Raw genomic sequence first — 24,063 nt, forward strand, 5'->3', positions numbered from 1 at the left:
TGCTCATTGACAAATCTGCCGGTATTATCTGCCATGCAAATTATTCCTAATCTCTGCTCATAATTCATCAGCATTTAACCCCATTCAGAGAAAGCATCCTAGAGAGACGCCGACGGGACTTAAAGCTGCCTGTCTTGTAAAGATAATATCACAGCCTCTCACATTAAGACAGCTGTTTTTCCTCTTCATCTCAGTCTTCTACTTACACGGAGCATACCAAAGCCTTTGTGCATTAATGCTTTGAATTTGAAACTGGGAAAAAAAAAAAATCTTATTGGAAAATATCAAGTTATAGAACATGACAACAAAAACAAGCAGCTTCCTGTGGGGATATGGTGGAGGAGTAATTAGACAGCAATGCACCACCCACCCTTGATCATTCCTCTTTCTTTCTTTCTTTCTTTCTTTCTTTCTTTCTTTCTTTCTTTCTTTCTTTCCTCTTTTTCTGCCTCTTCTTTTCAACGCAAAGCCGTTTGTGCATCTCTTGTGTGTTTTTTTTTTTTTTGCAGCTTTCTTGCCTTTAGATAGCACATTGATTTCCATTCAACACCTCGGCTGGCACAAAGCAGCAGCCCATTGATTCCGCTTTTTCATTACCCAAGCACAGAGAAGAATAAGATGGGGGGCAGAGTGGGAAAAATAAAACAGTAAAGAGGGAGGGGGAGAAAAAAAGCTGAATGGAAAATGAGGGGGAGACGACGGAGAGGAAATGTGGCGAGAGTGGGAGATGAAAGAGAATGACAGACAGGGTATGTCTGGCACTGTTGCCTCAGATAGGGACACTTGCTTTTCAGGATCAATTAGCCTTTATTGATTTGCCGCACATTGACATTTCTGTGCCTTAATCCCCACCTGCTCAGCATAGTGCTGTTGAGTGTATGAGGGGCTCTGTCTCCTTCATACTGTGAAATCAGCGACAGCTTAAACCTTTGCCGGTATACCCTCCAGGCCATGTTAACCTCCTGGACCTGTGATCTGCTGCATATCCAAAATTTTATAGTTGTACTACTTGAATGGATACGGATCGCAGCAGGGAAACCCCACCCTATGCTCCTTCCACAGGGAGGTCAGGGTCAGCTGCAGAACAGCCAGCCGAGGGCTGACAGGGATTCGGTTTCTTGCTCAAGGACACTTGAGACTGGCAGATGTTTACTGATACACTACCGGTGTTTTAACGCCAGCCTTCCTGCTTAAGGATTGTATTTCTCCTCCAGAGACAGGCCTGTTGCCTAGTTGGTCACAAAAGTGAATGGTATCAGAACCACAAGCTCACTGGAATTCTATTTTTGGTTACCACTTTTCCCATTGCTCTTATTGTTGCAGTCCAACAAGGTGCTGTGTGGTGATGGACATATAATGCTGATAAGTCCATCTTTAGTTTTAAGAAAAATGTATCCAGTCCAGATAAAAGCCTTACAGCATATGAAAAAATAATTTAAGTATCCAAAAGATGTATTTGTGGGCACTTTGTCCCAGTAAGAGTGATGTAGTCAAACCTGAGCTTCTGCATCTGACCACCAACAAAATGGCTCTGATTGACTGTGGGACTATGCGTGAGTTTTTTTCTTCTCTGTATCAACTGAAACTGGCTCCATAATGTCTGTGAAGGTTCTCAGGCATGAAACATAAGATGAAACAGGGGAAACTGGACTTGTAGGGTTGCATGGAGATGATTCACCACTCAGTCAAGTAGCTTCTTCAGTTCTAAACAACTGGTGGGGAGTTGGGGTTTATAATAATAGGAACATGTGTGGATGTCACCCATCAATATGACAAAGGTCTGTTTATGACCAGGAAATTACCTGTAATTGAAGGAAACAGCTTTCCCTTGGCTAGCTCAAATTATGATCGGTTTTCTCATATTGGAGAACTCCTCTCTGTAGAGCCATCAGCAAAGTTATGCAATGGCTATATTCAGTTTTACTCTGATCAGTAAACTAGTTTGATTCGTCTGTAATCCCATGCACTGATGTTACACCCTACAGCATTATGTTGAGCAGTTTAGAAAAATGATATTAGGCAGTGACAAAAGGTAATCTAGCATTACATTTCTTTTATGTTCAATCAAAACTACGCTGCCCCTTGTTTCATGAACTATAGGTGTTGCAGGATTCTTGACCTTTTTACAATTTCATTTTCATTTTCCTCCTCCATCCACCAAGCACCTCCAAGTAAATATGCATCAGATTAGACCAGGATTTTCTCTTTCACCCACTTCCCTACATATGCGCTGGTGTTTTCTTTTTTTTTCTTTTGTTTTGTGTTTTGGTTTCTTGGAATCTTTTAAGACAACTTCAAATAAAGATTGATCAAGCTAATTTTGTTCTGTCCTTAAAGCCACTAATCTAATTATATGTGTGTGCTTTTATGTGTATGTTGTTAAATGGAATGAGCTGGGAGTAAATTGAGCCATCCACACAGACCATATCTGAGACTCATCTGGTCGTTAACCCCTTATTTCAGGGTCAGGTTAAGGGAAGGCTGATGCAGCACAAATAATCCTGTGACCTTTTACACATGACCTATCAGCGCAGGAACCCCACATGAACTCTTTGGCCTTTACGCCTCGCTTGTTTTATTGTGAAATTCACAACCGTGTTGATAATGATAGTAAAACTCCAAGCCAGCGTCAACATTGACGACCGTAACACGGCCACTCAAAGGAGAACGTGCTCTCCTTCAGAGGTCGGACACATCTTTCCCCTTCATTAAGGGAAGGTGTGGATGAAAACAAGCTATTCTGAGATTAGAGGAATATTCAATTCACAATATGAATAGATGTGTTGATTAGTCACTGAATAGACTTAACGATGGAGAGGAGGCTGTTACAGATACAGTATGTGTGCACTGACTGCGCAAAGAAATACAGGCGCTTTAACCCTTTTTACCTGTATGTTTTTAAATTTTAAACCCTTTAGTTTTGTCTTGGCCACAACCCCCATTTAAAAAAAATATATATATGTTTATATATATATATTTAGCCCTAAATGCAAATCACAGTTTTACAGTCTATTCAGCAATCAACACCCACTGTCTTTGGAGCCCTGATGCAGTAAAATAGCTTAATCCCTAAAAAATGTGTTCTAAAAATATCCAAAAACTCAAAAGCTTTAGCAGCTCCACAACTGTGAGAACAAAATCAACAACATTGTGCTAGAGGAGTAAGACACACCGAAATAAAGTCTGCAATTCCTCTGCTGAGTATCCGGGTTTAATGGACTCTTGTCACGCATTTGAGTCATGGGTTTCAGGTGGGGAACACCCACAGATGTTCCAGTTTAAACCCCAGCTCCAGACCATTTTTTAAGCTGCTTGGATGTAAATAAAAGGCTTATTTCGATAAGTAAAGTTATCGGGTGCCACTACAACCAAATTTGACGCAGCAGAAACGGAGCATAGCAAGGGAACGCTCCGTTTGTCTCCCTGGTAAGAGCGTGACAATCTGCAGCGTTGTAAAAGTGGCAGCAGGTTGACTAAAAGTCTTTAAAATGTAATGGACATGCTTCTAAAAACATACAGTTTGTGTGTGTGTGTATATATATGTATATGTGTGTGTGTAACCTTTGTGTGATTAAAACTGATAATAAGAACATTTTAATTCATTCAGTTTGCGTAGCCATAAACAGGCCTTATACTCAGTACATGTGTAATGTTATGTAATAATGAGTCTTGTGATAGTAAAAGTGAATGCATTTAAAAAAATATATAAAGTAAAATATTCAAAGAATTCAAAAAAAGAGAAATGTTACATGATAATGTACTTATAAAATGGCAAGATCAACTCCAGTGTATAACAAAGTCCCAAGACTCATCTGATTTGACACAATAAAATATCAGTTTCATCTCAGTATGCTGGAATGAGTGTGTAAACGGAGAGTAGTATCTTCCAGCACATTTACAATAGCAGATTAAATATTCTCACCACTGAAGACGATACGTCCCTTGGTCAAAAAAAATATTTTTGAGCTGATGTAATACCTCTGAAAAAAATAAAAAATAAATAAAATAAAATTTGTAATTCTGAGGATTGTTAGAGTCTACGATGAGGAACCAGACAGCAGACAGTGTACATTAGCTCGGAGCTAAAGCGAACTGAGATTTGCTGCCTGTTTGCCAGGCTTTTACCCATAAACTTGACAAATGGTTAGTCTCAAACTGCTACATGCCTTCAGGCGCAAGGGCTATCTGCCAAATCTAAGGGCTGTATTGTCTATCGGAGGACACAAACTCAGCTTTGATATTCCCAAAGTTATTTAAGAACACAAACACAAAAAGCACATTCCCCCTCCATCCCAATCCTCTGCCCTGCTGTTTTTTGTATGTGCTTTTATATCCTTTCATTTTTTTTTTTTTTTTACTATATGCTCTTTCAGCAGTTGTTTTCCACTCCAGCAGATCCATTGAGCTACAGGGGCTGGCTGCCATTTGCCAGGAAACACTACACATCAAGCAAATTGTGTGGCAAGCTTTTTTATGAGGCCACGCTGCAGAGGGCGGGGGATGAGTCGGAGCTTTTAAAAAGAGGCCCACTCTCCCCTCGCTCTCTTTAACAGGAAGTAGTTTATCCTTGCCAGTGGTCCCTGTGGCCCTGTGGCCCAGGTATAACACCTTGCTCAGCTGTGCTTACGTCGTGAAAACCCTCCGCCTTTATCCCGCTGTAATGTACCAATTCTGATTTTATGGCGCCATAAACATATAGCGGGCCTAACGTAACAGTGTTATTGTTGTAAGTAGTCTATGGGGATTTAAACACAGACAAGTACCACCACGGCAGCAGTGGGGGTGATTGTGAGTGACGGAGGAGTGGTGAAAAGGAAGCAAGGACAAATAGGGAAATATGTATGTAAATGTATACGGTCACAGGGGAGAAGCTGAAAGGGACGAAAAGGAGAAGGGAAGAAGGAAGAGAAAGTGACGGGAAGAAAAGCAGGGAGGGGGGACTGAAGCAAGAGGTTCTGGGAAAACGACAAAGAAAAGGTGGAAAACATGAGGAGGAAGGATGGAGCTTTAAAATGGAAAGAAAGACGGCGAGAAGAATGATCGGATAGATCAGAGAGGAGTCGTTTTAGGAATGAATGTTGAGGTAAAAAAAAAAAACAAGATAGCAAGAGTGAATTAAAGAATGAGAGGGAAGAGCAAATAGATAGGGATATGGTAGCATGGAAGGAACAGAAATAAACCGGAAACATGAAAAAAAAAAGGTGCTGCCAATTACAGCAGATTTAAACAGTATGCAGGGAGTATGTATAGAAGGAGCTGAGCAGCAGCAGCATTGAGGAGAGATGTGGATGACTCAGCTAAACTGGAGGAGCAGAGCTGAGCTGGGCAGATGGAGGTCCACAGCTAGCTACAGATAGTGCTGAAATGTCCTCCCCACATCTGGGACAGCTTCCGCTGTTTGCCACTTTGACATGTTTTCAGATGTGCTGGTGCTCAGCACTAATGATGTCACCAACAGTGAAGCTCTTTTCCGTGTTGTATGTGATGGGACAAAAGCGACAAGCAGCCCCCCAGCTCTAAGTCCGCTGACACCATTTCCCAGTTTCTTGGGATTTATTGCTCACATTATTTTGGTTTCAGTTTCAGTCAGGTGGTGATTCATGTGATTGCATTGCTGGATTGGATTTTCTCAGGTTTCGACCCTACAGCAACACCTCTCACATTATAAGTTACCAGCAGCTTTAATTGTTTGACTGCAGGTGAAGCTCGGTTTGATCTGCATTGCTTCGCATGTTACCCCTAAGAGTAATCTGATATTCATTAACCTCATTCCAGGCTTAGAATGTGTCTCATTAGCTCCTTTAGTTCAGCTTTTACACAGCAAGCAGCAGTCCATTGCACCAACATTTCTTAAAGCCTCTAAATTGGATTTCAATATTAACGGTAATACTCAGCAGTTTTACTGTGTGGGGGTGATTGTGAGGAAAATAGATGAGAGAGCTTCCAAATATACACTTAAAATGGACAGAGGGATGTATGGATGGTAAGCAGTGCTCGTGTTCCGGCCCAGTCTGTTGTTAAAGTGAACAAACACAATATCCTCATCCGTGTTGTTTAGTGCTTGGTCATAGTTCATGAACATCAAAAGTCAAATGTTGAAGTGTGTCCTTCATCATTTGATGCCTGTGGTTGGTAGAGACCGTTATAGTTCCACTTCATACAAACAATGCCAATTGGACTTACACCGATCAGGCATAACATTATGACCCCCTTGCTAATATTGTGCAGGTCTCCTAAGGTGTCCCTTGTGCCTCTAAAACAGTTGTGACCAATCAGAGAATATACATCGGCCTTCTGAGGGTGTCCTGTGGTGTTTGGTAACAGAATGTTGGTTGGAGTCTTTGGGTCCTATGGGTTGAGGGGAGGGGCCTCTGAGGATCAGACTTGTTGCAGTGAATCCCATAGATCAGTTTGAGATCTAGTGAGTTTGGAGGCCAGGTTGTGCCGTTCTTCATGTTTTGTTGAGTTTTTCCTAAACAGTTGTGTGTGTGTCTGTGTCAGGCTGCATCTTGCTGGGGATGACTGCTGCCATTAAGGAGTGTCATTGCAACTAGGTCTGCGAAAATTAAAACGCTATTTCATTCTCTGGGAGTTCTCGACATGTCCGCTGGGCTTACTTATCTGAAGTTTAAATTACCTGGCCTTGTTTTTACAGCCAGAGAAACTGGATGTTACTTAAACAACAAGTTTAAGTAACATCCACACGAATGCCAGGTCTAAATGTTTCCCAGCACAACATTGCAGTATCTCAAGATGGACAGTATTCACTTTATCTGTCACCTGTGGTCATAATATTTTTGCCTGATTGGAGTATAATCCATTGCAAAACTGTTCTCCAAGTCAAATTCTGAACAGGATTTTAGGAATAAGGGTGGATGGGGTGGGTATTGGCAAGACCCACCTGGCCTGAGCTCAAAATCCCTGTCCTACCTCCGCCTACAAGCTGTGTGTCTGCTTGTTAACCATTAGTTCTGGCATCAGGGGCATTATGCATGGTGAAACAAAGATAAGAAGCTAGTTTCTGCAATGTTGCGTGTGAGACCTATTAGCATGGCATTGTGCCATCTGCTGTGTAAGCCACATTAGCTTTAAGGCCAGCAGTAATGGGGCAGAAGTTGAACTACCATTAATCCTTTTCACTTTGTGCTTACAAACCAGTTATTCTTAACAGGTTTGATTGTGCAATGGGCTCTGATGCCATGTGTGTGTCAGTTCGCTTGTTTAATTGTTTAGAAAAAGTGAAGAAAGTGATATTAAGTAGTCTATGGAGGAAACAAATCATGGGAATGATGCTATCATTCAACCCATGTCAGAAATACATATACAAATACATATTTTTAACAGAATGGAATAGAATCCCCTTTATTGTCATTATACACTGTATAAGATTGGTGAGTCGCTGCATTCGCCATCTTGGAGGGAAAAAATGCAGTGTAAAGAAAATTTTTTAAAAATCCATAACTGCTTTTGCATGCTACTTTGTTAGCTTATCTGACAAAGTTCCTCATGTTTTGGGCTATTTAATTTAGAGCTTGCATCGCAGTAGCATGGGAGCCTGTGGCTAGGAGCACTGAATACCATTTTCTGGTAATTAATAATTGGACAACCTACTTTTAGATCTCTGTGACCCACATTTTGGTCCGTTCCCTGTTTGAGCAACTGTGCACATGTTTTTCTGTTCAAGTGATTCTAATTAGAGTAGATAGCGGTCATATACTACAAGAGCTGATGTTACAATGTAATGAAATAGGAGTCAATTTCATTTAGGTTTAGGTTCCATTTAGAGGCTCTCATGATTATTTTGATTGTATCGCATGCTCTTCACCAGCAGGTAGATGTTGCAGATGTTTCATCTGAGAATTTTGAAGTTCAAGTCAACATAAATTACCAATAATTATCAAAAGTCATTCTCTATTTTACTTGGTTAATTTTAAAAAAAAAAAAATTATTTCAAATAGGAGGAACCAGACAGCGTCCTTCTTAAATGGAATCTAAATCATTACAATGACATGTCCACAGCACACAACCTCTTAAAGGTTTCACCCTCCTGTCTCAGTCAGATGATACAATTTGTAACACACATTCCATCCAGCTCTTCAAATCCCGAGGGTGCATGCTTTTTCAGAACCTGAGGATCATTCAAGGATATATTTTGTAATATTTGGCACTTTGCCCTGATACCCTAGTAGACGCAGCCTACCCACTTCCCTATATGTTGTCGAGCTCTGTCCCAAAATGAACTACCAAGCTTACATTGCCAGCTTGAAAAAATATCCCTTTTCTGTTCGACATATCCAAGAATCTTGAGATTAATTCTTGAGTTTGAAAATACCTTAACACATCGATGTTGTAAGCCCCTTTTGGAGCTTTCAGTCACATAACAGGATCCTCATCAGTTTAGTTATTTATGACAGAAATTTTCCTCACATTGCTCCCTTGCAACATGAGACATTATGTTGTTATAGTCACACTGACGTTGTTGTCATATGGGTGAGGAAAAAAATAAAGCTACTGCAAACATCCATTTATTTTATCTTAACACAAAGACAGGAAATTGTGACATCACAGCCTAGAGAGAATATCACGGCTTTTGTATCAGTTTTTTATGGATTAAAGGAGATACCGCTTATATACACCGATCATTCGCAACATTAAAACCATTGACAGAAGAAGTAAATAAAATTGTGACAATACAGTGTTAAAGCCCAGGTTTTAGTGTCTAATTGTCAATTTTAAATGTATTTACCACATTATATTCACATCAAATCATCTGTGCATGTCACCACGCAGCCATCTGTTCTGCAGTCTTTGCTGTCACAGTTCCTGTAGGTGCTGATTTTCACTTGCTGATTTCTGACCAGATCCAGGCCCGAACATTAAGAGGTTAATGGAAAAAGTCCAACCGACCAGGAACAGAGGCCTGGAAGCTGGCCACTGAGAACAAAGTGAGCTTATTAGGATGTGGGCCGAAAGAGACAGTGGCTACTTCCTAAATTGTAAATCATCCAGATATGTGCCAGTAGAGCCAAGTATAGAACTAAAAAATGTGTATGATACACAAAAGAGAAGGTTTTAATTAGTGAGATTTTGATTTTTTTTTTCTGCAAACCCAAATGTATGACTACTGGTGGTAGCACTGTAAAGTAAAAGACTTGAGACACTCTTGGCAAGATAGCAATACTTTGCAAAATGTTAAAACACTTCTTTTAGCCTGCCAAAAACATATATTATTCAACTTAAAAAATAAGAGCATACATGAAAATTCAGGTCAGATCTGACCACATATTGTTCAAAACTGGACAAACTCTTCTCCCGTTAAGAAATGCAAAGACGACATTCTCCTGCAGGTGCATTAAACCACTAATGAACTATCCCAGAGCAGTAAATATCACTTAAAAATGCTGGAGGTGTTCATCCATTGCATCACACGCGTGTCAAACTGGGATGTGCTGCCAGCGGGGACAACAGCTGAGTTATTAGAAGCCCTGGCGCTTATCACATGGTTCCAGCTCGACCTGGAAGCTACCGTCTTGTGTGTTGAATAACTGCCATGAATGCTTCTTTTTTTATTATTTTTTTTTTCTCTTGGAGTATTGCATGGTTATAGCCTGTAGGCTTTGTCCAATATTTAATCAAGTGAAATGGTCTGAAATTGAACAGTCTGGTATCATAGTTGACTGCTCTGTGAATGGAGGCGATCATTTGTCTCGAGACGAAAAGCTGAGAGTGACTAATGGAGATGCTGGCTTTGTCTCGGGCCCGAACGAGGAAGGCTCGAGTTGATTAACACGCACACAAACACACGTTGCATTGCTTGCATCAGCGCACGCGAGCGCACCAGCGCACCAGCACGTAGAGCGGTATCAGTGATGAATGCTGGCAGGCGGCCAGACACAGCGACAGCCACTGGGAAGAGGAGGCTACCATGGGGAGGAGAAGAATACTGTAATGGAACCCACACATATACATGCACACGCGCATATATACTGCAGACACATAGGGACACGAGCAAACAAATGCATACTCACACAGTAGCATGCTAGCGCACGTTTGCTCTTGTGCAAGGAAAGTGTAATGAAACCCAGAACCACACACACACACACACACACACACACGAGCCCTGGGCTGAGGGCTTGGCAGAGGAGAGCAGATAGATTAGTGTAATAGTCTCGGCCAAGGCAATCATCTGCCCACTGTAGGGCTTCAAACACTGGCAGCCAGATCCAGCTCAGACACAAAGAAATTAGCCACAATGAGTCAGTTTGGATGAGTTCACAAAGCTAACGGCACCCACAGTCAAAAAAAAAAAAAAGAGAGAAAAGAACGCAAGGGGCGAAAAAGTCACAGAAAACACTGTGTGAAAATGTATTTCATAAGATTAACACAGCAGAGCCAAACCATACACAACGTCGGTGCCATGAGTGGTCTACGTACGTCTCAATTATAAAAGATGACAGCTTTGCTCACATGCTGACAATGGAAATTAACATTTATTAGTTTCATTATGCAAAGAAGCTTGATGGATTTCGCATAGGGTGTTTTCACACCTATGTGTCATTCCAGCTCAGGGAGTAATTCATGTAAGATTGTTACACTGTTGCATTTAACATTAGTTTTTGTTCAAAGGGCAAACGAAACAAAGGAATCAAGGCACATCCTCAGAGTTATGTTCTTGCAAGGAAGGACCGGTTAGTGGTGGGTTCCTATTTAAATTCAGAATAAACCAAACAAAAAGCCAATTCACTGCAGTTTAATGTTGCTTCCTTCACCTCTGACAGAACTGAGTCGTAACAATATACAAAACATGAACCACAGAACAGCAATAAAAAAATGGTCCACTCCAATTTCCTGGTTTACTGAAAATATGCTTTTTTATGCTAAATAATGACTCATCATAAAACCCTTCGCATGAATGTAGTGTTGACGGTGTCAGGACTTAGTCTCGATTATTTTGTCCCCACTGAACCAAAGTTAAATGCAACATTATAATAATACTGTTTTACTCCCTGAATCAGAACAAAATGTAGGTGTGAAAGCGCCCTTAGAAACATTCTAATTTGGTCGGTGCGACAGAAGTAATCCTGCAGCAAATGGTTGCTTGGACGTGAAGGATTCCGAGGTGGAGAAAAACAGAGACAAGAGCATTTATTTATGTGGAGACAAGAAGCGAAAGCAAAGAATCTCAAGGTGCATAATTACAACCTATCCGTGGATGTGTCTGGAGTCAGATACACACTGGCAACGCGCATTGTTACTATTTTAAAGAATAACTGTCTACCCAAGCCCCTGCAATTTTTACAACGTTGCGGAGCGTGGCACATTCAATGAAGAATCTGCCTACTCCCTCCATGAGTAAAATGTGTGGCATCGTTGTGCTCCGTTTCTGTTGCATCACATTTGGTGGAGTTGAAGTTGAGAATTTTTAGAAATGATTCACCGCGGGTGTTAACTGATTCACCGTTATGAGGATGTTAACTTTTTTGCTGCTTTGATTTGGCAGGAGTAAAAATGTCAAGACTGATTCAGTTCTTTGTGCGTCGCTACTTCATCTGAACAAACCATTTAAAAACCCTGCAAAAGAGTTACGGTTTTCAGAACTCATCACTAGCTTGCCGATACATGGATTTCACAAGGGAGAAACGTTATATTTTTCTTGTTTTCAGTAGCAGTAGAACAGCTGTTGTAGAGTTATGAGATGGAGTGGCAGACGTGTTTGCTATTAATACATGCAGATGTTGCACTGAACAGTTGGCCACTGTGACAAAAATTACATTTTCCATCTTACTATTTGTCATCAGAGCTGCAGCTTGTCAACCAGAAAGGCAGGCAACTGCTTGAGGGACCCGGGCCAGCCGGGGGTGGCCCACAAGGTCTGATGACTTTAAATTACACCAATAGTAGTGTGGATGTTTTCAGTGACACTTCTTGAAGAAATTATCCTAATTTATGAGGCTCCAATCAGTTTTGAGTAGTCCTATCTCTTTTAAAACAGTATCTTATAAGTACTTGTACTGTGTCTTCTTAACGTTTCCGTTAGCTTGTGAAATGTCATTTGTCCTGTTTCTTCAAATTTGAAATGTTTATGCGCTAACACTATCGGAATTAAAATCACTGCCTTAATACCTCCAGAACCAGATATAATCATGTTAAAGTTCATTTTTAAAAGCCTGCTGGGTCCAAGAATGTTGTGGATTTGTTTTTGGAGTAGTTGGGGCACTTTTAGCTAGTCCCACTCTCTTCAGCTAATCTGCCGTTAGCTAAAGCTAATTTCATCTTTTTCTTATGATTTTGTTCTATTTTCTGAATTTTTAAAACTCAAGTTCTTTGATTAAACACAATAGGTATTTGTAGTACCACTTAAAGTGCTGGACATAGTCCTAGTAAAGCTATTTAATCTAGTGAAAATTATTGAATTTGTTGCGGTTAAGCACTTAAATCAACTACTTAAAAGTAAAGTAAGTAGGTTTTATGTTATATCTATGCTTACTATTCAACATAGAAGCCACACTCAATAGGTTATATCAATAGGTTTTATTATTTAGTGTCAAGAAATGTTCCAGTCCACTGAATGTTCACAAGTGTGTACCATCTCTACATCTGATGCACACAAATATCAAATCACATCCATTGATAGATAGATAGATATTACATTTTAAACACCAGACATCAAGTTGCTTACACATGCCCACACACACCTCCATGCACACAAATGAATCCAGAGACAATAATAGGGAAATGAATCTCTGCCTGTGTAATGCGTATACAAATGTAGCTCCTTGTATCTGAGCTCATACTGTAGGTACCGGGGATGTTCACTCCTGTCATTAAGCTGCATTCTTCAATGTCACTTTATATGTCCCATTGCATTTTCAGTGTGTGTGTGTGTGTGTGCATTTGTGGCCAAGGTTCACTAGTGATATAAACATCAAGAGAGGCAGAGGGGAGAACACTCGTGGTCACCCCGCGTTCAGATGCTCCTATTAGTATTCATGGGGTCATGTGGATGCTCACACATCCCACCGAGGGTATGTGAATGACCTACCACTAGATCTATCCAGCAGCTCTTAATACTAACCATTAAACCTTAGCGATGTCTCCTAACCTTCGCTTAGCTCAAAATCAGAACCAGATGCTTTATCCTGGCCAAAGTAGCCCTCTGCTCCTCTCCATGTATGCAGGACCATGAGCTGTGAACTAGCTGCCCTCGTTGGCTTTAATGAGGGATTTCATTTGCATTTTAATGAGGGAATCCAAGAAAAGCTGACGAGCCCTTTTAGGGAAACTGAAGGACAAATGAGCAAAACCCTCAGACTATGTGACTAGCACCCAGGGAAGACTAAGCAACTTTAACTCAAAGTGACAAAGCATTGTTTTGCTTGTCCAAAAGAATATCCAAATTGACTCACCGTTTCCGTTCTGCATTTCATTGTGAAACCTGAGGAGGAAGGACAAGAGGGTTTTCTGTGTTTGTGCTGGGTTGGGACACAGTTGCACGCTGAGAAATAAATCATTTAATTGGAGTGGTTTTTGAGGATTCAGCAGCCTAGAATACACAGTGGAGCTGAGTGCGTTGATTCTTTATCATTTCTATTCTTCCTTTGCTGTCAAGTACTTTCAGTTGCTCTTTCTACACTCCTCTCTTCTTTTAAACCGTATATTATAGTAGTTCTTTTCCTCTGGAGTATGCTGTTACAGGCTTTTAGAAGCAACGCAGTGGGTTTATTTATTATTTAGACGGCACAGGAAGCATACGGAATGTGTTGGCTGTGATCACATGCCGGCGTCCATTGTCATGCCAGTTGCCTTGCCATCAGATCAAGCAATATGTCTAAGAATTGTACCCAAGAGAAAGGATCAGAAGGGAGTGGGATGGGTATTGGAGAATTGTTTAGGGATGTCTTAGGTCTTCTGTACTCACTAAGTTAAAATAAAAGTAAGCCAGTGTAGTTAGCAACTTTTTATATTAGACTAAATGCAGGCAAACGATAGACTACTGGAAAAAGTTTGCAGTCTAGTTTCCATGTCCAAAATTGTTTAGATGTTATATTTCTTTATGAACACATGAAGTGTGCAGTACAGCAATTGGTGCACTCAATTTAAAAAATATAGAAATACCATGAATGTATTAAGACAGATACATACAGCATGACTACTTTGCCCTGCTCTCAATTACTTTTCTACACTGGGAAGTGAATCGATTGCAAACCAAACCACAAAAGCAACCACAAAATTGATCTTCTTTCTACAAAAAAGAAGGGACACTGAAGTGAACTTTGGAATAACTTTATATATACTTTTAAATCCAAAGTAACCCCCAAAACTACTCCATGTAAATAGCTTTTCCTGAGAGTGAAATTTTTATAACTAAATAAATTTACATTACCAAAATATGACAGCTGAGGTGCACACAGTTTCACTCATCTCCTGATGCTGACGTGCAACATTTGCATTAATTGACTTCACCTCCCACTCTGTTCCCCCTTCTCCCTGCCGCAGGATGATTCCCCCATCAAGCAAGAACTTCCTGGTCAATAACCTGGCAGCGGGGACCCAGTACGACCTCTGCGTGCTGGCCATCTACGACGATGTCATCACCTCTCTGACGGCGACGCGAGTGGTCGGCTGCGTGCAGTTCACCACCGAGTCGGAGTACATGAGGTGTCATTTCATGCAGTCTCAGTTCCTCGGCGGGACTATGATCATCATCATCGGGGGGATAATAGTGGCCTCGGTGCTCGTTTTCATTATCATCCTGATGATACGGTACAAGGTAGGTCTCTCTCTTATCCAATCTATTCAGGAAAGAGGGAAGAAGAGTTGGTCATACACTACATGGTTTAATTATGAATAAATGGTACCCACTAGACATTGTACAGACTAGTCGACTGGTCAGTTTTACATGAATGTATCCTAGAAGACAGGAGAGGAGCCCAGTGGGCCCTTATAGCAAGCTGGCAGCTGTTCCAATGTGTGGAAATACTTCACTGAAGGTGAAGCACATATTACTGTGACATGCAAAATACTGAATACAACAAAAGTACTTCTGCATTTCACACTCGTCTGAAAGGCATCCACTAGTAGACAGCAGTCACTTGATGACTTCACCAAACGCCCTGCGCTAACAGAGCGCAGGAGGCTGCAGATCAACAATTCATTGGTGAATTTCATCGTCAAAGTTGCTAGACCTTTAGCTGCAGTACTCTTAGAAGGCTTCAGAGAAATGCTGCACTTTTTTACCCCAACTACACTATCCTTTCTAAATACACACTGTGAAGTACTACTAAACACTACTGATGGTGCTGAGTTGCAGCCTGTTTTTATACAGGCTATACATATCTGCAGTACACAGTATGTAGCGCATGAGCATTATAAATTTCATTGTTGCAAATCGCTTTCTACCGTGTTTTTATTCGTAGCGGCATCAGTTACGACTAGCCGGTGTTGAAAAAATCACGTAACCCCTACTGTAAACCTGTATGACGTTTTGCAAGAGCAAACACAAACGCTGCAGACTCGAATGAACCACACCAAATTTAATGCAACAGAAATGAAGCACAACAATGTTATATCCATTTTAGTAATAGTGCCATTTGGAAGACTCTTCACTAAGAGTGCCACGCTCAGCAACCATCTAAAAATGGCAGCAGGTTATGTTTTATTATCGCATATTGCCTGGGCCTGGTACAGGGACCTCCAGGGTGGAAAAAAACTTCTTGCATCATCAATTCCACAAGGCAGAGGAAGGAGGAGGTGTGCACAGCAGCTCTGGTGTATCAAAAGGGCTGAATCTCAAATGTATAAAACTGTAACTCAAATAAAGTCTATATTTTCACTTGATGCTTGATACATATTACTATGCGTTTTTTCTATTTTTATTGTGCTGTTTCCTCAGGTGTGCAACCCTGGTGAGGGCAGCAAAGGCGTTTCATTGTCAATGACCAACGTTCACTCACAGACCAATGGGCAGCAGTCGCAGGGATGCACCGTGACTCCCAGCTCCTCGAAACATGGCGGAGTCGGATTAGACGACCTCTCGGGGGGCTCAAAGAAGAGGAGCGGAGCAGCAGCAGCGGCAGGAGCAGGAGGAGGAGGAGGAGGATTTGAGGGTAAGGATACTGTGACTCAGTCGTCTGAGTCGTCCCTGCCTGACTGCTCCACAGCCACATCTGTTCTCAGCCAGCCGTGGACAGCCAGGAGCCCTGGAGCTGAGGACTGGGAGAAAGTAGGGGAGGTTCAGGCCTGCATTTCGTCACCCACCGCCACCACGGGTACCCTACCCAAGCCAAAGCGGAAGCCTGCTCCCAGTAAACCTGGCTCAGCTTGCTCCAACGCCTCGCCGATGCCCGAGACCCTGCCCCCGGCGTCCTCCCCTCGACCCCCTTCCTCCTCCTCCTCCTCCACCACGACCACCACCTCGGCCCTCCTCCTCTCCACCTCCCCCGGCACCTTGGAAAACTTAAACACCAACCGCAACAACTCGACCTCCCTCAACCAGACCCCGCCTCCACCCTTCTTCCCCTCGCCTTTCTCCAGCCCGCTCGCCACCCCAAGCCCGGTGCCCTCCACGCGGTTCAGAGAGACGCCCATCCTGCGCCGGGCACCTCGCACCACCGTCTCCTCCTCCTCCACAAAGTACCAGACTCTTCCCGTGGAGGAGGGAGGGAGGAGCAGGGCGAGGAGGAGGTACTCGCTCAGCGAAGGAGGCTCAAAGACTCACTCGTCCCGCCAGGGAGGAGGAGCGGCACCTAAACTCGGACGCATACTGCGCAACAAAAGGAGCGTGTCGATGAGCGGCATGCTGCTCACGAAAGACGGGGACGGAGACTCGGACCAAGGCCGGTGCGATTCTGACTGGATCTTAGAAAGCACTGTTTGAGATGGAAAGAGGCAACGACCATGAAATAAACTTTGGTTTGTTCATTATTGTCGATCATTGGTGTGAGTGTATGTCTGCGGTGTGGGTGCTAGTTTGGATTTGTTTAGAGACGTACGAATGGAGGTAAAAGCGTGTTGGAAACAGTGTTTGTTGCTGTTTAGAGTACACGTTTTCACGTTTGAATTTTGTTCATAGGCGTGCGAAAGGACGGCCGGGTGTTTCTTGACGTGTGGGTGTTCAGGTTTTGTTTTTTTATTGTTCTTTTCGTAAACATTTCTCCACAGTTCTTTGTTTTCAGTTTACAGTTTGTTTTTTCACTTCAGCAGTTTCCATTTTTGCAGTCGGTCATTTATGGAGTGGATAACTTGCCTTGTCTCGTAGTTGTCCTCGAGTTATCCCGTTGGTTCCACTTTATAGCACAAAAAGAAAAAAACAAGACAACGGGCTCGCCACGTCATTGCCGGATATATGGCACTCACCGTATCTGAAAATACCACGACAAAAAGTGAAGTAAAACGGGGTGGGGGGGACAGGAATAAACAATGCAAGAACGAGAAAAGCACACCATTCTTAAGGTCCACACGCTCACAGAGAGTGCGCATCCGCTCCGTGGCAAGAGAACAGCAGTGGGTGCCTTCTTTTGCACTAACAGACTCTCACTTACAGATAACACAACAGGATTTCGGACCACCACGGCTCCGTGTACGAGGGATTAGGTCGAAGAGGGGACGAACACAAGGGAGAGAGCGAGAGATTTCACACATAGCCTTTCTTACTTACTGCGGAATACAGACCTTTTCTTGACATATAGAGACAGAAAAAGCAACAAGCAGAAGACTTTGATGGACCTCTTATGAAATTGTTATTTTTTAAAGGGAAGAATAAAAAAAAATCTAAAATCAAAAAAAGAACACGGGAAACGTCGAGCTTTTCACTGACATTGGTATACAACAGCCTGTGTTGGTCACGAGCTCCCAGAAAGCTTCTGTACAGAAAAAGACAACATGTACTGTGTTGTTATGTTGTGTAAAATAAAAAGGGATAAAAAGAAAACTGCAAACGTGATGGGTGTGTTTGTGGGCCTGCACAGCACGTCCAAAGGATTACCTGCTATTGCAGTGTTCATGGCATTTCTTTTTCTTCTCATAAACATCTTCTTTGTGAACAAAGATGATGACAAAAAATATTCATCAGTGAGCGTTTTCTCTTTGACTAAAGGCTGTTACATACGTGAGAAACGAAGATTAGGAGAAAAGTATATGGCATTTGAAGGCTCATCACCTTGCTACTTGTGCAGCCTCCGCCACAGTAAGGAAGCTAATTATGAAGTTAAATAAGTCTCATCTTAGTACTTATCAAGTTGCTGTTTTGCACTACATCAAGTTATGGCGTTCTGACTTATTTTCTGACACATACTGAAACAGTAGAGTGTATAATAGATCAGTATTTTGCTAACTACAATTGTCCATAAATGAAGTTCCTGGAATGAGTAATTGTTGTGCCCAAATAGCCTGTGATTTATTGTTTTAGATTTTGAATATTTTTTTAAAGCACCTTAAAATGCTTTAACCTCATTATGTTTGTATTTGAATTCCAATAGTTAGAAGTATTGTTGTCGCAAATGCAGCGGCAGACAAGTTATCTCAGGATTATGTGTTCATCTATTGCTCTACTTTTTAATACCTGTGTTTATATACATATTTATATTTTTATATATATATATATATATATATAAAATTTATTTTGATAAAACTTCTGAGATCAGCCGCGATAGGTTCCAGCACCCCTGCGACCCTAGTGAGGATTAAGCAGTAGTAGAAGATGAGATGAGATGAGAAAACTTATCAGATATCTGTAAAAAAGAATGTTCCTAGTTCCAGTTTGAATGATTAAAAGTTGACAAAAATGTAATGGCTTTACACCCAAAATAAGATCAAAAACATAAAAGATGAAAACAAAATGTGACTAAGGCTAATAAGCATTTTCATCTTTTCATCATTTAGAGCACAGAATGGAATTTCCAAACCTTTCCAAACCATGTTTCATTTCAGGATGTAAAAAATGCTCCCACTTAGGCTTTGACAGTATGAGCTGAGACCCATGGGATATGCTATTTTTGAGTACTTCAAAGAAACATGCTTTAGCCTCTCAGAAACACCAACAAAGAAAAGTAAAAAGCAGGTCTTAAGAAAAGCTGACACATGCTAAACAAGAGAGGGGGCAGGACTTCAGCTCACTATACAGTATGCTCTCACTTTCACGCAACACTTTCGTAAATCTATAGGCACTGTAACACCAAAGCTGGAGCCCCTGATGCTTAAAGGAAATGAACTGTGAATTTCTCTTGAAACCACTCATGTTCCGGCCTTCCTGGTGCAGCAAGCAATCTGATGGTAGTGATGGTGCGCTGGATACAAAAGAAATTGGAGGCGAGTATATTTGTTTTATTTGCAATATGGCATAAAATGTACATACATCCATTAGTGGTTTCACCTCTGGGGCAATGAGTCAACGTCAAACCAAAGAATGGCGGAAGGGACTTTATTTTCTACCACTTAAATGCACAGTGTTTGGCTAGTTGTCAGGGATAGTCACAGTAAGTAGAGCCATTGTCTACAGAGACAAACCATGGGTCTGTGGCAGAAAGTTAGTCTGGAGTTGCTCAGTGGGGAACGGATTATGCTCAAAGATTGTGGTAATATTTACAATGAATGGGTAACCTTAGCAATCAGAAAAAAAACTTGTCCAACATTACCAGCATCACATTCCCCGAGACATTTGCCAGGTTCCAGGTAAGCAACAGCTTTGTCTGCTGTCTTAACTGCTGCATGAACCCACATGGAGATATCATTGACGCAAGTCATGCAGCACCATATTAGTTTTACTATTGTTCATCTCCTCTGTTTATCTAACAAATATTGCACAGTGATGATATTAATGAACATTATCTGTTTATAAATAGCTAAAAGATAGAAACTGGAAGAATGGCATTTTGTGCTGTTTCATTTGTTTTTAATGATCGTCAGTTCCAAGGACCAGATGACTTATTTAAAGGTACCCTATCTCTTTAATTCCTGTAGCGGTCATGTTTCTGTTATTATGAAATTCTGTTGTGGGTCTGTTTTGCTTTCATGCCATTAACAACCTCAACCTGCATTTTACTGGTTCAAGACCAACCTGTTCAATCGACAGCTTTCACACCAGCCAAAACAGAAAAAAATAAACAAATGACAAATCTGCACCACAAACATATCCAGCTGTGAATGCTCTGCAAATTCTGCAATAAAACTGGGGCGTAAACACCACTGGAATGTAATGTCGTAGACATACAATAATGAGGCGACCTGTGGGCCGCAGCCAGTATGGGTAAAGTCACTATCAGTTAACATCAACGCAGTAAATTGATTCACTTTGCAATTAAATTAGTGGAAATTGTTTGACATGAAACAGTTCTGACAGGCAATTGCAAATGGATGTTCTCACTTCAATTATCAGACAGTGCCATTTTAATGAAGTAAATTGAATTGACAGAACTGATGGTGGATCATTACTTATCTTTTTGAGCATGTTTTGGTGTTTAATCTCTGTTTTACAGCACTGGAGAGAAATACCCCCTAGAAGATCTCGAGGTTAAATTACTGGTAATGAAGTCAATGAAAGTGGCTTGTTTCAGCCTGATAGAGATATTTAATTAAAGAGAGTGAAAATCCAACACAAAACCAAAACAAACTCCACTACCACCACCACAGCAGCGCCCCTATCGCTGTCCGGTTTTAAATTTCAATAGCTGATGACGCCAGCAGACATCAGGTGAATGCTTAAACAGGAACCCGAGTCGCTGGAGAGTCATATGATAAGATGAGAGGGGAAATAAAATACCATGCTGCAATTCTCCTTGTTTAATTTGAGTGAAAAGCCAGCAGACGCTGTTGGACAGCTGTCCCATTCATCCACTGAAGGGAGCTCACACATCCTCCTTTTACAAGTTCGCCATGTGGTTCATTCCTCCTTGACTGACCTTCCAGTGCCTTTCTTAAGCTGTAAATGCTTAATGGTAAGAGGCTTTGAAGGGGCATATCCCTCCCTATATCCTTCTCTTAGTGTCCTCTCCCTTTCTGCCTCTCTGTCTCCTTCCATCCTCCCACCCATTTCTCAGTTTATTTCATTTACCTCCTAACTTCCTATTTTGAGTGTGTACCAACAGCTTTTGTGCAGTGAGTGACTGTTTGTGAAAAAGTAAGAAAAAGTAATAATCTAAAGCATTTACACTGCATTTTCATTAATAAAAGTTCTCAGTCTGAAGAAGGTGCACAACAACTGACTTATATTTTGGTGAAGAGTGCTCCATTGCGGGGGAGTAGAATCTGGCCGAGTGCTCTAATGGATGATAAAGCACCAGCAAAAAGTTTGAAAGTTAAACTTCTGCTGGTGGAAGTAGGGGCTAGGTGTCAGAGAGATTTGAATATGAAGGTAGGTATTTGACAAACATGTAGAGTTGAGTGCACAAATCTCAAACTGTGTGTAAAATCTAATGGTGCATAATACACCATATTGCAACAAAAGGGTATGATATACGAAGACAATCAACATTTTTTTCCCTTAGTCCTATACCAGAATGTGACAGGATTTCTGTCTTCTGAACAGAGATCTTGAATGTTGTTCCTGATCTACTGGGGCACTGCACCCCACAGACTCAAGAATGGATAGCCTAGCTGGTGTTTATCCAAAGCATCTCAGGGACCACTGTTGCTATCATATATATCAGCTTGGTGGTCTCAGTGGGTAATGATTGTAATGCTGCATTCGCATCTTCTAGTAGACATTTGAAAGTCCTTCGCATTGTCTTGGTAACTGGCCACGGATATTCCAGATGTTCATCTTAGTTATGACCTTCTGATCATAATCTCAAGTCACCTGCCTTTGTGATGCCTATGACCTGATACTTTAACAGCTCATCTTTTTGTAACAACTAAGCTACTATGACAACAACTTACACTTACTATGACTTGTGGATCATTAAAGTCTGTTATACAGCTGGATAGAACATGGAATAAAAGAAGTTCTGTAGTGTCCACTATGGCAGTGGAACTGAATCATGTCTGCTGGAGAATGACCTCCTCTATCCCTCTAATATTTGGTGTAGTGGAAGGGATGGATTGAGACAAATGACTCCAACTCCCTACCAATCACATGTTCAGACTTTCATATCAATTTGCTGTTCCTACTGATGTCTTTTTTGCTGATAGTACTTCCCCAACAAACCACAGTAAAGTATACAGTAAACAGTACACAGTACATAGACTGAGACTGATAGAAAGACTCTAGTAACTCGCTGAAAGACCTGAGCTTCCTCAGAAAGTAGAGTCTGTTCAGGCCCTTCTTGTACACACTGTCTGTTGTCCCTCCAGCCCAGCCTGGACTCCCAGGTACTTGTAGCCTTCCTCTACTTCCACCCTCCAGCTCCTGGATGGTGATGGGCTCCACTGGTGTCCTCTTCCTCCTGATGTCAATAACCAGCTCCTTGGTCTTGACCACATTCAGGAGTGGGTGGTTTGCCTGGGACCACTCCACAAAGTCTGGGATCAATGTCCTATACTCCACCTCCTGTTCATCTCTGATACATCCTACCATTGCAGAGTCATCAGAGAACTTCTGTAGGTGGCAGGACCTGTAGCTGTATTGAAAATCAAAAGTTTAAAGGGTGAACAGAAATGGAGATAGGACAGTCCCCTGTGATGCACCCACTGACAACGGTATCTGACAGGGAGCCTCCCACCCACACAAACTGGGGCCTGTCCATGAATGTCTAGTTCTTGTTCAGGTAGGCTTGTCCTCAACAGATTGCCCTGGTTGCCCAGCAACTGATGCAGACCTTGTTGACCAAGGCAGCGTCTGACTTGTGTGTCTCTAGGTCTCATTATTAGTAATGAGGTAGACAGGTAGCGTCAAGGACCTTGCCTAGACACCCTGATTGGGGATTGTACCCGACCTACATAAAGAGAGGCTTAGAAAGCTATTATACTGTTACTGACAAGAGATTGCCTCACCACTTACAGTCCTTATGTCATAAGGTCTCTGAGACTGCCTATTTCCAAGAGACATGGGTGCATTTTCAATGCACTATTTGTTGTGGGAGGGGTCTAAAAGAGATAATACTGATATACTGTATGTCCATATATCAATATTGTACCTACAATTTCCCTTGGCTTAACAGAGCTTTATGGAAAGTTTACTCTTTCCAAATTAGTTTTTGGATACAGACAGCTGGTAAACTCAGTGGATCATTTAACAGTCACTCTGAATTTGGTGGCGATTTAAAAATAAATAACAAAGAGAGAATATATTAGACTTTCACCAAGGGGTCAGAAACACAATCCAGACTAAAGGGATGGAGAACTGCTTGGTCCAAGAGACAACTAGACAAGTGCAAAGTTGTTAAAACAAGAAGTGGCAAAAGTTTGAGGCAGGTGTGAAAAAAAGTGCTGTAAACTAAGAATGCTTTCAAAAATGGAAGTGTTAATAGTTTATTTTCATGAATTAACAAAATGCAGTGAATGAACAGAAGAGAAATCTAAATCAAATCAATATTTGGTGGGACCACCCTTTGTTTTCAAGACAGCATCAATTCTTCTAGGTTCACTTGTGCACAGTTTTTGAAGGAACTCAGTGGGTAGGTTGTTCCAAACATGGAGAACTGACCACAGATCTTCTGTGGATGTAGGCTTCCTTAAATCCTTCTGTCTCTTCATGTAATCCCAGACACACTCAATGCTCTTTGGGGGCCACGCCATCACTTCCAGGACTTCTCGCTCTTCTTTACGTTGAATAGGTTAAGTTAGTTCTTATGATGACCTTGGCTGTATGTTTGGGCTTTTTGTCCTGCCATAGAATAAATCTGGAGCCAACCATACGCCTCGCTGATGGTATTGATGATGGATAAGTATGCCTGTATTTCTCAGCATTGAGGACACCATTAATTCTGACAAAATCCCCAACTTCATTTGCAGAAATGCAGCTGCAAACTTGCAAGGAACCTCCACCATGCTTCACTGTTGCTTGCAGACACTCATTATTGTAGAGCTCTCCAGCCCTTCAGTGAACAAACTGCCTTCTGCTACAGCCAAATTTTTCAAATTATGACTCAGTCCAGACCACCTGCTGCCATTTTTCTGACCCCAGTTCTAATG

At 41.6% G+C, this 24,063-nt stretch overlaps 1 protein-coding gene across 2 annotated transcripts in view; it reads left to right on the forward strand.

The window, feature by feature from the left end:
* The window catches only part of lrfn5a (leucine rich repeat and fibronectin type III domain containing 5a), a 114,308-nt gene extending 96,558 nt beyond the window's left edge, over positions 1–17,750 (forward strand). For both annotated transcript variants that reach the window (XM_047611933.1, XM_047611932.1), the window contains 2 exons: positions 14,497–14,770; positions 15,893–17,750. In XM_047611933.1, the coding sequence (XP_047467889.1) occupies positions 14,497–14,770; positions 15,893–16,876 (1,258 nt within the window). In that variant the 3' untranslated portion in view covers positions 16,877–17,750. The remainder of the gene's footprint in view (positions 1–14,496; positions 14,771–15,892) is intronic.
* The last annotated feature ends 6,313 nt before the right edge of the window (positions 17,751–24,063 follow it).

Source organism: Mugil cephalus, chromosome 17 (genome assembly GCF_022458985.1).
Source record: "Mugil cephalus isolate CIBA_MC_2020 chromosome 17, CIBA_Mcephalus_1.1, whole genome shotgun sequence".
NCBI lineage: Eukaryota > Metazoa > Chordata > Actinopteri > Mugiliformes > Mugilidae > Mugil > Mugil cephalus.